Source organism: Carcharhinus amblyrhynchos, chromosome 2, assembly GCF_965287045.1.
Source record: "Carcharhinus amblyrhynchos chromosome 2, sCarAmb.v2.hapA, whole genome shotgun sequence".
Lineage (NCBI taxonomy): Eukaryota > Metazoa > Chordata > Chondrichthyes > Carcharhiniformes > Carcharhinidae > Carcharhinus > Carcharhinus amblyrhynchos.
This window is the reverse complement of record NC_137325.1, coordinates 9,129,965-9,146,204: the sequence shown is the minus strand read 5'-3', so window position 1 is coordinate 9,146,204 and position 16,240 is coordinate 9,129,965. Positions and strand designations below refer to the sequence as shown.

At 46.4% G+C, this 16,240-nt stretch overlaps 1 protein-coding gene across 1 annotated transcript in view; it reads right to left on the bottom strand.

Moving 5' to 3' along the window:
- trak1a (trafficking protein, kinesin binding 1a) overlaps window positions 1-15,993 on the bottom strand; it is a 110,840-nt gene extending 94,847 nt beyond the window's left edge. The window contains exons 1-2 of the mRNA XM_080201900.1: window positions 15,701-15,993; window positions 3,275-3,469 (exon numbers count right to left, since the gene is read on the bottom strand). Of these exons, the coding sequence (XP_080058026.1) occupies window positions 3,275-3,278 (4 nt within the window). The 5' untranslated portion in view covers window positions 3,279-3,469; window positions 15,701-15,993. The remainder of the gene's footprint in view (window positions 1-3,274; window positions 3,470-15,700) is intronic.
- Window positions 15,994-16,240: the final 247 nt, after the last annotated feature.

Sequence of the window (16,240 nt, the reverse complement as noted above, 5' to 3'; positions counted from 1 at the left end):
ATTAACAGCTGATGCTCACTTCTAAAATAAATGCTAAAACTTCTCTGCATTCAGTCAATAATTTATAAGTTTCTAATTCATCATCCATTAGATCGCAGATGTAAACATCCGTTCCTGTGTTACAATCTCCAACAGGAGTAACACAACCCGATTTCTAGCAGAACGCTGCTGCTGGAATAAGACTTATAACTGGTGACATCTCTAACTTAAAAAGGGGATATGAGCGACAGTGCCCATGTATGGAAAATGTACAATGTAAACAAAACATCAAAAAGGTTGTATACGGTTGGTCAAACTCCAGCAAAGAATACTCCCCACTTGCCTGGGTGAGTGGAACGCCAACAACACTCAAGCAGCTCAACACCATCCAGGACAAAGCAGCCCACATGATTGCTGCACCTTCCACAACCATTTACTCCTTCCCCCACCAATGCACTGTGACAGCAGTGTGCACCACCAATAAGATGCACTTCAGCAACTCACCCAAGCTTCTTAAGCAACGCCTTCCAAACACAAGACCATTACCACTTAGATTCTAGAAGGACAAGAGCATCTGACACATGGGAACACTGTCACCTCGAAGTTCCCCTCCATGTTCACCATCCTGACTCGGAATTATATCACCGTTCCTTTGCAATCGCTGGCTTAAAATCCTGGAACTCCCTCCCTAACAACACTCGGTGTACCTACACCTCATTGCAAAATTTCTACTGCATGAGTAGTGGACTCTCAAATAGCAAAGGTGTTGCCATGGAGAATGAACCAGAAAACAGCTGTCCCCAAGCTTTCGTTTGGATAAAAAGGGCTTGGTAATTAAATGTTCCCTCGCGCACTCTTCACAGCAACACCTCTACCACTTAAGAGTCCACCTGCCAATCAATCAGCACTTTTCCCACGCAGCATAAATGATTGCTCCCTTTAAAATTTGCATCTGTCTGATGAGTGCAAGACAAAAGCTTCGACAGCACGTTTTTTTTTCAAGCAATACACGTGATTTTGATCTTCTAGTTGTTCCAGTTTATCGCACTTGTACAAATTGGAACACAATAAAAGTTTCATCGCAATTAATTTAAAGGCGGCATCTTATTAAAGACAAGTTGTAAAGATATCTTGACACAAATGACGAGAAGCATTACTGCTACTTGGCCCAATGTCTTCTCTTCACCAAAAGACGTCGGCGATGTAATTTCTTTCCCCCATGAAGACAGTTTAATTATAAAGCAGAAAATCAAAGAGCAGATACAATTTAAATAACCAGTTTCTTTATAGAGATGGAAAATGAACCATCACTAATCCAAAGTCCAGCAATGATGCTGTCACAGTGGACAGAGTTTATAAGAAGTTTACAAAAATGTTATACAAACACAGCCCTGTAAAATGTGTTTGTCATATCTCTAAAGAAATGATATTGAAAACAAATAGAAAACCCAAGTGATTATCCACTTTTTCTTTATAAAAAGCGACTTTATACAATTATAGAACCTTTTTACAATTAACCAAAGGTTTACAGTGAAAATCTGCAGCTCTGAAAACGATTACAATCATTTGAGTTAGTTTATTAAGGACACTTCAACATATTGCAAACGCCAAAATTGCTTTCAACATTAAAATCCAATGCCTACTATTTGGAATAATTTCAGTATGTTCAAAGACCAAAGAGCCAATTTTTTTTTTAAATTAGTTATTTGGTTGGGTTGGGGGAGCCCTGCACAATTATGGGCGGTACAGTGGTTAGCACTACTGCCTGACAGTGACAGGGACCTGGGTTTGATTCCCGGCTCGGGTCACTGTCTGTATGGATTTCCTCCGGGTGCTTGATTTCCTCCCACAGTTCAAAAACGTGCGGGTTAGGTGGATTGGCCATGTTAAATTGCCCCTTAGTGTCAAGTAAATGTATGGGGTTACAGGGATAGGATCTCGGTGGGATTGTAGTCAGTGCAGACTTGATGGGCCAAATGGCCTCATCCTGCATTGCTTCTATGAATTGTTGCAGTTTATCAAGTCCATTTTGAATGGGAATTTTTAATCAACATAATCCCCATTAAAAAGTTTATTTATTAGCCACAAGTAAAGCTTATGTTAACACTGCAATGAAGTTACTGTGAAATTCCCCTAGTTGCCACACTCCAGCACCTGTTTGGGTCAATGTAGCTAATCAGACTGTGGAAAGAAACACGCAGACACGGGGAGAACACGCACACTCCACACAGACAGCAACCCACGCCAGGAATTAAACCCGGGTCCCTGGCACTGTGAGGCAGCAGTGCTAACCACCGTGTCACCCTAGATGGCCGAGATGGAAGAAAGCTGATCTAATATTTAGAAATAACATCTCAAGTAAAAAAAAGGCAAGATATATCAGTTGGAAACAATTTTTCTTAAACTGAGTAATTAAGTATAACAATATTTTCCAGGAATACTAATATTTATGATTCCTCCCCATCTCCCATGGCAGCATCCCCAGTTGATTCTAACACAGGCAAACGCATAACATATTTAAAGTTTCATAGTTTGCACTAACTTCAAAAAAACAATACCTAATAAATAATTTTTAAAAGTTATCCTTTTAGTGCCCACTCAACATTTCCACCCAAAGCTGTTTGGGCTCTTCATCTCCCCAATGTACACCAAGCCTCCTTACTCAAAATGGTTCCCACTGGAGCTTTGACAAAGGGTCATCTGGACTCAAAATCTCAGCTCCTTTCTCTCCTGAAAGATGCTGCCAGATGAGCTGAGATTTTCCAGATTTTCTCTAAATATCCTGTGATGACTTCAGCCAGGCCAATGAGGTTGGCTTGCTAGAGTATGAACTGCCTGATGAATCTTCCTTTCATACCCGCTGGGCACCGCAGGGGCTGGGGTGTATTACCGACCCCGATAATCACCTTTTAATTTGATGTTTTAATTTTTTTTGACTTTGTTTTTTGTTTGGGTGGCCCCACCCCCCCCCCCCTCACACTTTTCTGGGGAGCTGCCCCTTTTAAAATTTGTCCCCAAGTTAATTTGAGTTTGTTTATTTGTTTGGTGTCAAAAGAGATGCCTGATGAGTCTTAATTGCCTCATGCTCCCAGGTTAAAGTAGGTGTGTCAGACTCCCAGGCTGCAGTCTGCAGGGCGCAACTGGAGAGCTGGCTGTGCACAGACGTAAATAAAAGTAACTTGGTGATAGGACTTTCATCTCCGCTGAGTTATTATTAGAGGCCCCCCACACCCTTAGCTACAGACATCCATTCAAGGCACCAAGTCAACACAATCGCATTGATGATGGTACTTACGCATATATTTTAGCGTCTCTTCTATTTGTTCATTGGTGAGATCAATGTTAACATCTGGAGAAATGAGAGGGGTGTGAAGCCAGTCGTCGTGATCATAACCATAAATTGTATCAGCTCTTAGCTTGTAATGAGGCAGCTGCTCTTCCAGTAGACTAATGATTTCAACTTCTGGAAGGTCAGTACTGTTGCACACATCTGGTGGGGAAAATCAAAGCACAAGTGTTAGAACTGCAGATTAATTATTCGCTGCGCTGTGCTACTCCTGTCTTTACATGATTTCTTTTTAAGGCAGAGGTAGGTTGATCCCCTTGCCTCGGATTATCAGGCCTAGTTGGAACTCCAAAATCAGCCCTGATCTTACTGAATGGTGCAGCAGGCTCGAGGGGCCAAATGGCCTATTGCAACTCCTATAAACACACGTTATGCACCTTATCTCAAAGGCAGTAAAAGGTTCGAAGGCAATTCGATGGATTGCAAGCAAGGCACAACGAGGCAGCACAGTGGTTAGCACTGCTCCTGTATTGCATTTCAAGTTTACAGTTTATTTCTTAGTGTCACAAGTAGGCTTAGGTTAACACCGCAATGAAGTTGCTGTGAAAATCCCTGAGTTGCCACGCCCAGCGCCTGTTTGGGTACACCAAGGGAGAATCAATACACCTAACCAGCACGTCTTTCAGACTGTGGGAGGAAACCGGAGCACCCGGAGGAAACCCACACAGACACGGGGAGAATGTGCATATTGCACACAGTGACCCAAGCTGGGAATTGAACCCAGGTCCCTGGCATGGTGATGCAGCTGTGCTAACCACTGTACCGCCCTATGGTAAATGCAGTAAAAGCTTCTAAGGCACTTCAGAGGAACGCAACCAAGACACAAGGGAGCAGCACGGTGGCTAGCACTGCTCCTTCACAGTGCTAGGAATCCAGGTTCAATTCCCAGTTTAGGTCGCTGTCTGTGTAGAGTTTGCGCGGGTTTCCTCCAGGTGCTCCAGTTTCCTCCCACAGTCCAAAGATTTGCAGGTCAGGTGGCTTAGCCATGCTAAATTGACCCTTAATGTCAGGGGGACTAGCACAGTAAATACAGGGGGTTATAGGGATAGAGCCTGGATGGGATTGTGGTCGGTGCAGACTCGATGGGCCGAATGGCTTCCTTCTGCACTGTAGGATTCTAATGACAAAGAGGTAGAAAGATTTTAGGGAGAGAATTCCAGAGCTTTAAGGGCCCAGCAGCTGAGAATACAGCCACCCAGTGGTAGAGCAAGTCAAAACCTTTATCCCATCATTGGGTAGTAGGACACAAAAGGCCAGAACTGGAGGAGCACAGAGATGAGGGCTGTGGGGTGGAGGATGCTACAAAAAAAAAATTGCAATGGTCGATATTTGCTGACATCCTTCCATTGGTAATACTCCGTTTTGTAACAACATGGTGAAACTCTATAAGGAACCAGTTGACTCTGGGGTTGATTTATCTGTCCATGTCTGTACCTGGGTTAAACTATGAAGGGGGTGGTTTGGAAGGTTAAAGGGTGATGGATCAAAGTTTTTGAGCTGTTAAGGGCAGTAGGGCAGCTGATTCCTTACGGGAACATGTGGAGCAGGTCACCAAAGGGTCTCTTCTGCACTGTAGGATTCTGTGATTCTGACGATGGGTGGGATTCTATGGCCTTGCTCATCCCAAAACCACAAAATCCCACCCGAGGTCAAGAGGCCTTCCCTTGCACCGCCCCTCGCCCGCTCTGATTCCCATGGCAACTGGGATGGTAAAATTCCAGCCTATATCCCCTCATCCTGGATTCCCCCCTAAGCAGTGGAAATAATTCCTCTCTTCAATGCCCTTAACAGGTCAAAAACTTTGATCCAATCACCCTTTAACTTCCAAACCCTCCCCTTCATAATTTAACCCAGATACAGACACAAACAGATAAATCAACCCCAGAGTCAACAGGTCTCCTTATAGGAGGTTCACCATGTTATTGCAAAACTGAGTTGCTGACTACTCATTTGGCACAGTTCATATCTAAAGCTGCACAACAAAACAATGTTGATTTTTCTTTAATTTTACTGGGTGTGACTGAGTTGCGATTTTGTCAGTCCTATCAGCATTGACAAAATCTGCCCCCTTGTGGCCAGACTCAGAACTGCAGAAGTGACCACGGCATTGCTGTTGGAACTCTTGTGTACGTAATTGACAATTTGCTATTACCTTCCACGCTCGGGAGCAGAGTAAGGAGGCAGGTCCCAAGTCCACCTCAGCTGGACTGGGAATCGAACCTGTGATTTTGGCGCAAGTCTGAACCATGTGCCAACCTGACTGACTGATCTAACCAGTCCCTCTCTCCACACTCCCTGGCCATGGGAAGTAGCGCACTAAACGTAAAATCAATAAACTCTAGAGCTCCCTGTCCATCACCATTCTCTCACTGTGAGCTGCAATCATCCCTTTCAAGATCGTCAATTAATTGCTCTCCCCAATTGGAATGTCAGATAACTCCAGATTTTTTCATTTGGCCCATCGAGTCTGCTCTGCCTTTCAATCATGGCTGAAAAGTTTCTCAACCCCATTCCATTAACTTTTGATGGTTCTAAAGGATTGTCCCTTTACTCTGAAGCTACGCCCTTAGATCCTACTAATGGAACCTTCTTCCCCACGTTCACCCTATCCAGGCCTTTCCATTTTCCGCAAGTTTCAATGAGATTCCCCCCTCATCCTTCCAAACTCCCATCGAGGGCAGACCCAGAGTCCTCAGACGCTCCTCATACGTCAAGTCTTTCATTCCTGGGATCACTGTCGTGAACCACCTCGACAAGGTTCATGACGTACAGAATTTCATAGAAAATCATAGAATTCCTACAGTGTAGAAAGAGGCCATTTGGCCTATCAAGTCTGCACCGACCACAAACCCACCAAGGCCTTACCCCCATATCCCTACACATTTACCCACCAATCCCTCTAACATGCACATCTCAGGACACTAAGGGGCAATTTTAATATGGCCAATCAACATAACCCTTCAGGCACATGGGGCTGGAGGTCCCACAAGGTAGTGGGATCCGGAGTGCAGGATTTGTGTTCATTGCTTTCCTTCGCTGCCAGCACCACTCCGTCTCATCGCTAAGACCTTGAAGAACATGTTGACACCATTTTGAACGATTGATGGCAAGGTCCTCCCCACCATTAACATCAACATTGCCGCACTTCGAGAAAAGCATCAGAGTGTCTTTGAAGCTTGTTCTTTGATCTCCCCTCAAAATGTTGGCCACTTGAGAGTTGGGGAAAGAGGCAGCGGAGACAGTGCCCAGCCCACTCAGACATCAATTAGAAAGATGCCCGATTGTTTTCCACATGTTTAAAGAGGTCGCACGCTGACCTCCCTTACATTTCCTCAATTGGCAAGCTCGGGATCTTGGCTGCGTGCAGTGGGAGAGTGCGAGAGCTGCGAAAGGGAAGAGTGAAAGGAAAATCATCGTCAGAGCTTCTTTTGTGTGCAGCCCAACAACCTGGCTGTTGAGCAAAACTGGCAGAGAGCCAGGAAAGCACTGGAATGGGGCGAGAAGTAATATTGCACAGAAAGGAGAGAATGTACTTTTAATGCCCAAAGAAAAACGTGCGTGCTTCAAATTCTCCCTGTACCCAGACAGCATAAACTACGACTGGTCAACGCAGCTCACAAACTAACTTCGCTGACAAGAATCCAACTGAGAGAAGGAGAAAACTGGACCAAGATCCTGGAACAAAATCATTCTCCTCTATTGCACAAATGTTCTGAGCTTTCCACCAGAATTAATCAAAATCACAGCCTCTGTTGCTAAGGAGATAGATAACTGCAAACAAACACAGGAACCAAAAGTCTCAGAGTCAAAACAGAAGCTTCCCTAATGGTCAAACTGTAGGGAAAAAAAGGGGTTACTCACTCATTATTTTTCTTCTATTTTTGTTCGCATCACCAAGAATTACATTTTTTAAAAAAAGTGATGTTGCTTCAAAGGATCCTCGAGAGAGGAAGGAGGAGAGAATGATAAAGAGTGGAGCACATAATGGACTCCCAGCTGGTGCTTGGGGATGCAACTGGTGTCTGGGATGCCACAGGTTGTCACGTGGGTTATTAATTCCCTGACTAAGCATGGATTAAATAATGACAATGAACAAGACAAAATCTGCTGATGCGATTTTTTTTTAACCCCCGTCACCCCTTCACAACTTGCACATTCCAACCTTAATTTGTGACTCCTTTACACAAAATGGATGAGAACGGTTAGTGAAAGGCGGCGTAGATGAGCAACATCACATTTTATGAATTATGGGAGGTTATCCCACTTGCTAGTTTTTCCTCTTCTCAGTGCGCACGCATTTATCAAACTGTTTAGACTGTACCATGAGCAAATTATCTCCTCCAGTAAATATCAGGAAAAGCAAAGCTATTAGGGGGCAGCAGAGTGGCACAGTGGTTAGCACTGCTGCCTCACAGTGCCAGGGACCTGGGTTCAATTCCTGGCTTGGGTCACTGTGTGTGGAGTTTGTACATTCTCCCCGTGTCCGTGAGAGTTTCCTCCAGATGCCCCAGTTTCCTCCCACAGTCCAAATATTTGGAATGGCTGCGATGGTAAAGTTTATTTATTAATCACAAGTAAAGCTCAAATTACACTGCAATGAAGTTACTGTGAACTTCCCCTAGTCGCTGCAGTCCGGCACCAGTTCGGGTCAATGGTTAGGTGGATCATCCATGGTAAATGTGCAGGCTTACCGGGGATGAGGTTGGGGGCGGAGGGGGAGGGAGAGTGCTCTGTTGGAGGGTCAGTGCAAACTCAATGGGCCAAATGGCCTCCTCCTGCACTGTAGGGGGGTTCTAAAGACTGGAAATTGAGCTCCATAGCATTTGGGGTTTGGCATTATGGGTCCTATTTGGTGTTCAACTTGTACACAAAGCTGATATGGTCTACACTGGACATCAAAACGGGAGAACTTTCTTGTCCTGACCACCACGGGAATCATACAGGAGGGGGCAGACCACACAAAGGTCCGTGGACCTGGGATGGGATTTTCCCGTTTTGACGCGAGCACAGACGGAAAATCCCATCTAAAAAGAGCTCTCCTTCAGCCAAACAGCAGGTGTTAGACTATTAAGAGATAAGAGGCCAGATTCTTGCTTTTGCTTCCTCATTGGCTTGTGTCCAAGAGCCAGCGACACACTCCAGTAAAACCAACAGCAAGCAGCATGGAATCAGGAAAAAGGTCAATGCTCACCTTAAATCACCACCAACCCACATCCTGAGGTCTCAGATTTCACTCCCCCACAAGCTGAACTTCTGATCACAAATCAACCATCACCAAGACCACCGGTTTCCAACTGCCCAGCTCAGCTCACCTATTGCAGAAACTCTAATCCATGCCTTCGTTATCTCTACTCTCAACTGTTCCAATATAACCCCAGGCAGTCTCCAATATTCTGGCCTCCACCAATTCAAAATCATCCCAAATTCCACTGCACCTGTACAAAATCCCATTCACCAACCAACGCTGGCTCCCGGAGACAACACCTTGATTTTAAAATTCTCACCCTCGTTTTCGAATCCCTTGTAGTCTTAATCAGAATCCCTGCTGTGCAGAAAGGGGTCATTCGGCCCATCGAGTCTGCACCAACCACAATCCCACCCAGGGTTTAAAAGCCCACACATTTATCCTTCTTATCCTCCTGACACAAGAGGCAATTTAGCATGGGCAATGCACCTAACCCGCACTTTGGACTGAGGGGGGGAAAACTGGAGCACCCGGAGGAAACCCACGCAGACACAGGAAAAATGTGCCGACACCACACAGACAGTGACCCAACCCGGGACCCTGGTGCTGTGAGGCAGCAGTGCTAACCACTGTGCCGCCAGCCTTATCTTGTAATCTCCTCCAACCCAACAACCCTCAGATATCAGCACTGCTCTAATCCTGGCCTCTTGTGCATTCCCGATTTTAATCTCTCCACCACTGGCACCTGCGACTTCATCTGCCTGGGTCCCAACTCTGGAATTCCTTCCCTACACCTCTGCACCTCCCTCTCTCTCCCCCCTTTGAGATACTTCTCAAACCTTCCCTCTTTGAACATGCTTTTGATCAGTAGGCCCAATATCCCTTTATATGGCTCGTAGCAAATTCTGCTTCCTGATCCTTCTTCAAAATAGCTTGGGAAGATAAGAACATAAGAACTAGGAGGAGTAGGCCACCTGGCCCCGCAAGCCTACTTCGCCATTCAATAAGACCATGGCTGATCTTTTCACAGGCTAAGCTCCACTTACCCGCCCGCTCACCATAACTCTTTATTCCTTTACTGTTCAAAAATTTATCTATCCTTGACATAAATTCAATGAGGTAGCCTCAACTGCTTCAGTTGAGGGCAGAGAGTTCCACAGATTCACAACCCTTTGGGTGAAGAAGTTCCTCCTCAACTCAGTCCTAAATCTGTTGACCTTTAAAGATTTCCCAATCCTCTAGTTTCCCACTAATCGTTGCCGCTTTGTATGCGTTTTCTTTCAATTTGATACCCTCCTTTATTCCCTCAGATATCCGTGGCTGATTATCTGTACAGGAAGTTTGATTATTTTAAAGGGACTATAGACTGGTTGGCGATGGCTGTCTCTCACATGAATGTGCCCTAAGAATTGTCGTTAACACTTGCTGTGGACCGTGTGGAATGGACAATGCTATAGTGAGACGAAGAGAAATTATCACTTGTGTCATCGAGTGAGCATCATTAAGAAGGTCTCCGTGGTAACGATGCCCTCCAGATGGATTCCCCTGGAGTGGACTTACAATTAAAGACTTCACACCTGGACACAGGGCCCTGACAATGGAGGGGAGCCCATGTTGGCAGTTCTTGGGCACCAATCAGAATCTGATAGCATGCAATGCAGAGCCTCCTCAGACTCTGATTAGTCGAGTGCCCTTAGAGAGGTGCCCTTAGTTGGGGTGACAAGGGGGCAGGGGCCAAGACAAAGATCTCCTCCTGCATCTTAGCAGAAGTTAAAAAAGCAGCACATTTCTCAATATCAACCCAAGGCAGGCCAGAGCCAGGCAGCAGTGAGGAGACAGCCAGTCATCATCAGGGTGAAGTGCAAGGTGCAAGGCCCCAATTGCTGGGGAGGGAGGGGAGTTGGAGGGGGAAGCGGTGGGGGCGACTCGACCCTCAAGCCTGGGCTGAGGGGGGGGGGGGGGGGGGGGCAGACCATAGCCAGGAATGAGGCAAGTTCATGGAGGGGAGCAAGGGCACCTCCCAAGGCAGCACTGTGGCAAGCACTGCTGCCTCACAACACCAAGGGCCTGGGTTCGATTCCTGGTTTGGGTCACTGTCTGTGCGGAGTTTGCACGTGTCTGCGTGGGCTTCCTCCAGGTGCTCTAGTTTCCTTCCACAGTCCAAATGACATGCTGGTTAGGGGCGCTGGCCATGCTAACTTCTCCCTCAGGTATTCCCAAACAAGCGCCGGAGTGTGGCAACTAGGAAATTTTCACAGTAACTTTATTGCAGTGTTAATGTAAGCCTAACCTGTGACACTAATAAGTAAACTTTAAAAACTTTAATATGCATTACACCAAATTAAATTGCAATGACACACTCAAAAATAAATATATAAACTCTGAAAAAACAATAGAGTTTTCCAAATTTAACAGATAGGATAAAACTGTTCATTCTCAAGAGTGAGAATCCACATGTTGGAAGGTTGGAGAAAATCCATGCCTTTAAAAGGTTAAAAAGGTAATTAATTACCTGGCAACATGCGAGGACTGGCTGACATAAGTGCAAGGAAGGCAGCAAAACACTTAGTCTTGATGAAGTAAAGTGACTAATGAGAAGGTCCCGACTATTCCTAACTCCACTGCAGTGACCAGCCACGTCCAAACTGACCTTTCCCAACTTGGTCTTGTTTATCCGCAGCATTGCGCAATTTTATTAACAAGAATACTTAACTAGCCCCACAAGCAGCTAAAAATCGACTGCCACAGGGAGCAGGGGGGGTGATACCCCTGAACTGGGCCACCACTGAAATATGCAACAATGACACTTGCGCGTTTTTTGTAAATATTGCGCACTTTCATCAGGGGCTTCGAACTGCGTTCATTTCCAATTGTGTATTTTGTATGTTTCGGGTGTGGGGGGAGAGTTAGGGGAGGGAGAGAGAGAGAGAAAAAAAAACAGAACAAAAAGGTCAGTGGCACCAAGGAGACCAGGCCAGTTCACAATCCTCTCAGTTGAGCAATCAGCAGCAGAATACATGGAGAGCAAGTCTCCGGACAGTCTAACATAATTCCCTCTATTTTGTAACAATTGTGGAGCTAAATTGTGATGAGTCTCTCTCTGGTGTCGAGAGTTGCTCACTTTTTGCCAATGCAGCCAAGTATTAGAGAGAGATTCCAACTTTCTGACGAGCTATATTTAAAGATAGAACATAGAACATTACAGCGCAGTACAGGCCCTTCGGCCCTCAAAGTTGTGCCGACCTATTTTAATCAGTTAGAGAGATATACTCAGTTTTTTAAAAAAAATTACTGTCTCATGGTATATGGTGACAACCTGGTGTTGTCAGACTTTTTACTCATGGGATATGGGCCAGGGGCCAGCCAGAGGCAAGGCCTCAAGGGGGTGTGAGAGAGAGTTTTTTTTTAATTTTTTTTCTCAAAATAAAATATATCAATAAATAATAAATCTAATGAACAAATTAAATCCTTTATAAAAGGTTTCCAGAACTGCATCAGCCTCAGTACACTATATTTTTAGATTGACCAGCCTCCACCTAGTGGCAGACATTGGTTGGTGCAATTCGCCGCTACCAGCACCGACTAACGTCTGACACTAGGTGGTGCCCAGGGCGTAGTGGGAGTTCAACAGGAAGGATGGAAGTCTGCAGCCACTGCGAATCTAAAAGCACTGCGTACTGAGGCCACTACAGAGGAGAGGTTCAGGAACACAACAACCAGACACAACTGGGATCTGGGAGAAATGCTTTGTACCTCCCGTGTACTTCAACGTGACTCTGGGGACCACCTTACCCATTGTGCCCCGCCAACCGATTGGCAGACTCATCCCGCAAGTGAGCGCTGAGAAATCAAGTTCACGCACAAATTTCTCACTTCACCATCTTACCGGCACAAGGCTGAATTTATTATTTAAACGTTTTGCAATTCGAATTTAAATCTCATTCACAAATCCAGGACAGAATCGTCTGCGCTCACTTCCTGTGGGGCCACGCCGGTAGAGGTTCTCTCTGGCAAGGATTTTGCACGGTTTCCCCCATCAACGGGGCCAGACGGGACGGTCACACCAGTAGAACCAGAGGCCAGTGAGGCTCCCCAGACCCAACCCTGGGTGATTGGGGGGGGGGGGGGGGGGGGCAAGGGGGTGTCCCTTTGGAAAGTGCCAGCCTGGCATTGCCCACCAGGCAGTGCCAAGGCAAAAAAGATTGGAGGGGAAGAGAGAGAGAGAGAAACTGCTGTGCACTCTGCACAGCAAATCAGTGGGGAAGGGAGGGCGGGGGAGATCACTGCTGCACTACAACAGTGATTTGTGGAGGGGAGGGCAAATACATCATTGTGGGTGGGGGGAGGTCATGAACGGTCATTGAACTCCATGATAGCGCAGGGGGGCATTGAGGCACTATTCCATGGAGTCCAGCTACAGCAGCAGTGACAGGACCCTGTTACTCTCAACACAGAGACCTGCACGTGCACAATGGCGCCCGCTGCTACTATCAGCTGGTTTTTTAGACAGTTTAAGCCCTGTCCACTCTCCTACAGGCAAAAATCAGACCAAGGGGTTTTCTTTTGCACAAATGCATAAGACTCAAATGATAGCTTCACCGAAAAAAACTCTCCCGTTTTCACACTTCTTCTGGACCAATTATTTTGGCAAGATTGTCCCCACTTTGTTTAATTATGGAATTGCCAGTGTTCATTTAGAGGAACTGGAGATCTCCAGTAACAGGAGGTTTATGATTCAAATCACATGGCACAGTGACAAAGGTCAACAACACTTATACCCAGTTGAAGTCAGCTAATGAGCAAACTCTGGATGACGGGGAGTCCCTATTACACAAGCTGCCTTATTGTAAGGAGGGTTAAGATTAGAGGCTGGAGGGAAGAGGCAGGAGTTGGCGGGGTGGGGGATGTGGAGGCAAGGAGTACACAGGGCAGGGGAGAGTCGTCAAGATAAGTTAGAGTTAAGGGTGTGGGGGAGCAGCAAGGAGGATGCAGAGATCCAGCATTTTGAAGGGAGGGGGGCAAAGAGTGAAAATAACATTAAATTAATATATCAACAGTACTTTATTAACAATGTTACAGTGAACGGGATAGCAGGTTGGCACTGTGATTAGCACTGCTGCCTCACAGCTCCAGGAACCCAGGTTCGATTCCCGGTTTGGGTCACTGTGTGGAGTTTGCACGTTCTCCCCATGTCTGCGTGGGTTCCCTCCTGTTTCCTCCCACAGATTGAAAAGTGTGCATGTTAAGTGGATTGGCCGTGCTAAATTGCCCCTTAGTGTCAGGGGGACTGCCTCGCTAAATATTTTTAAGACGCGGGTTGATGGGTTTTTGATAAGCGAGGGGATTAAGGGTTATGGGGAGAGGGCGGGAATGTGGAACTGAGCCACGACAGATCAGCCATGATCTTATTGAATGGCGGGGCAGGCTCGAAGGACTAGATGGCCTACTCCTGCTCCTATTTCTTATGTTCTTATGTTCTTATGGGATTGTGGTCAGTACAGACTCAATGGAACGAATGGCCTCCTTCTGCACTGTAGGGATTCTATGATTTTACAAAGCAACTTGAGAGTCATGGAACCCCTACAGTGTAAGAGGCGGCCGCCATTCGGCCCATCAAGTCTGCAGCGATACCAATCCCACTCCAGGCCCTATCCCCACAACCCCACACATTTACCCCGCTAATCCCTCTAACCTACACATACCAGGACACTGTGGGCAATTTGCCATGGCCAATCAACCTAACCTGCCCATGTTCAGATTGTGGGAGGAAACCGGAGCACCCGGAGGAAACCCAAGCAGACACGGGCAGGATGTGCAAACTCCACACCGACAGTGACCCAAGCTGGGAATCGAACCCAGGTCCCTGGAGCTGCGAGGCAGCAGTGCTGACCACTGTGCCAGCAGCATTGGATTGTCAGCTTTGATCTTTGTGCTAACCCGTGGGAGCAGGACTTGAAGCTACAACCTTCTGACTCAGAGGCCAGGACGCCACTAACTGCGCCGCAGCTGATACACAATGTCTTCTACTGAATACAAAACTAGTTTAAAATGGTATTCCCACCCACAGAAATTCACTCATGCTGTGATGATATATTTTCAGACTGTTATGTATCATCATTAACTGTTCTGATAGTTTTTTACCACTGGATGGTGCTGTAGGACAGTCACAGTAAAGGGACAGTGGACATTGAGAGCCTGTAGTGTTATAAACACCACCTTCTCCTGAATGGTGCGCTCTCTCTCTCTCTCTGCAGCATTGTTGGAGTATTAGCAATGACCTTGGGTGTGCCCAGAAAAGTTTCCATTCTGTTGCCTAAGGTACAGAAAACTGTCAAACCCTCCTAAAGAAATAAACATTCTGCAGCTTGTCTCCTGTAAACTAACAGCTGCCTTAGAACATTACAGTGCCCCAGTACAGGCCCTTCGGCCCTCGATGTTGCGCCAATTTGTGAAACCAATCTAAAGCCCACCTAACCTACACTATTCCAATATCATCCACATGTTTATCCAATGACCGTTTAAATGCCCTTAATGTTGGCATTAACGCGCACATCTTTCAGATCGAGAAAAACTAAAAATGGTCAGAACATTGATAAGAGCCTTCAACAACTAAACTTCCTGACACTTTCCACTGCCTTGCTCAAGTTTACTCTCCTTTTGGGGCGGCACGGAGGCACAGTGGTCTGTGCTGCTGCCTCACCGTGCCAGGGACCCGGGTTTGATTCTGGCCTCGGGTCACTGTGTGTGAAGTTTGCACGTTCTCCCCACCCCATCCCCCACTGCGAATGCATGGGTTTCCTCCGGATGCTCCAGTTTCCTCCCACAGTCCAAAAGATGTACTAGTTAGGTTCATTGGCCGTGCTAAATTCTCCCTCAGTGTACCCGAACAGTGCGGCGACTAGGGGGATTTTCACAGTAACTTCATTGCAGTGTTAATGTAAGCCTACTTGCGACACTAATAATAAATAGACTTCAAACTTTTGAATAAAGTTGATGGTATGATTACGGGGTGTGAAGTTGAACACAGGATCAAGTATCACACCCAGATCACAAACTGGTTTAGTCTCAGACTGTTGCCAGGGAGATGGATGGGGTCAGTTGCCAAGGAATGGAGATTTGACTGAAAAACAGTGGTTTTCCAATATTTAATTTGTTGTTTTTTCTCCCTCCCCCCCCTCCACGTAACTTACCAGTAATGGTGCAGGCATCCCTATGGACATTGCTGTTGGAAGCATCTTCTAGGCAAACTGCCTCACTCACGTAGTGCACCTCATCGGTGCCTGTGGCACAGGCCAGAAATGGGTAATCAGCTGTCTCGGAGGCAGACGGAGCGTCAGCCGGGGCGCTTTCACTGATAGCTGTGGCGTCCAGCTTGACAGGTTTCACAGGGTCGCGGAAATTGCCATTGACTGAACGAGGGCCGGTACCTTGACTGGGAAGGTCGAAAACCTGACCTGGCTCGGTGACCCTCCTGGCAGCCTCAACACACCTGGAAGAGAGAGAGAGAGAGAGAGAGACAGTAAGGCAACGTTAACACCCTGAACTCCGGTCTTCGGAACTGAGCCAATACTTCTGGGCAATAAGCTAAATCAAATAAACTGAAGGGCCAAGTAAAAAGGGGGCAGCCCCTTAAAGGGGGGGGGGGGAACCGCCTGAAATTAAAGAAAGTGTAAAGGAAAAACTTAAAACATCAAAAAAAGTGATTAAAGGCGTCAATAACACACCCCAGC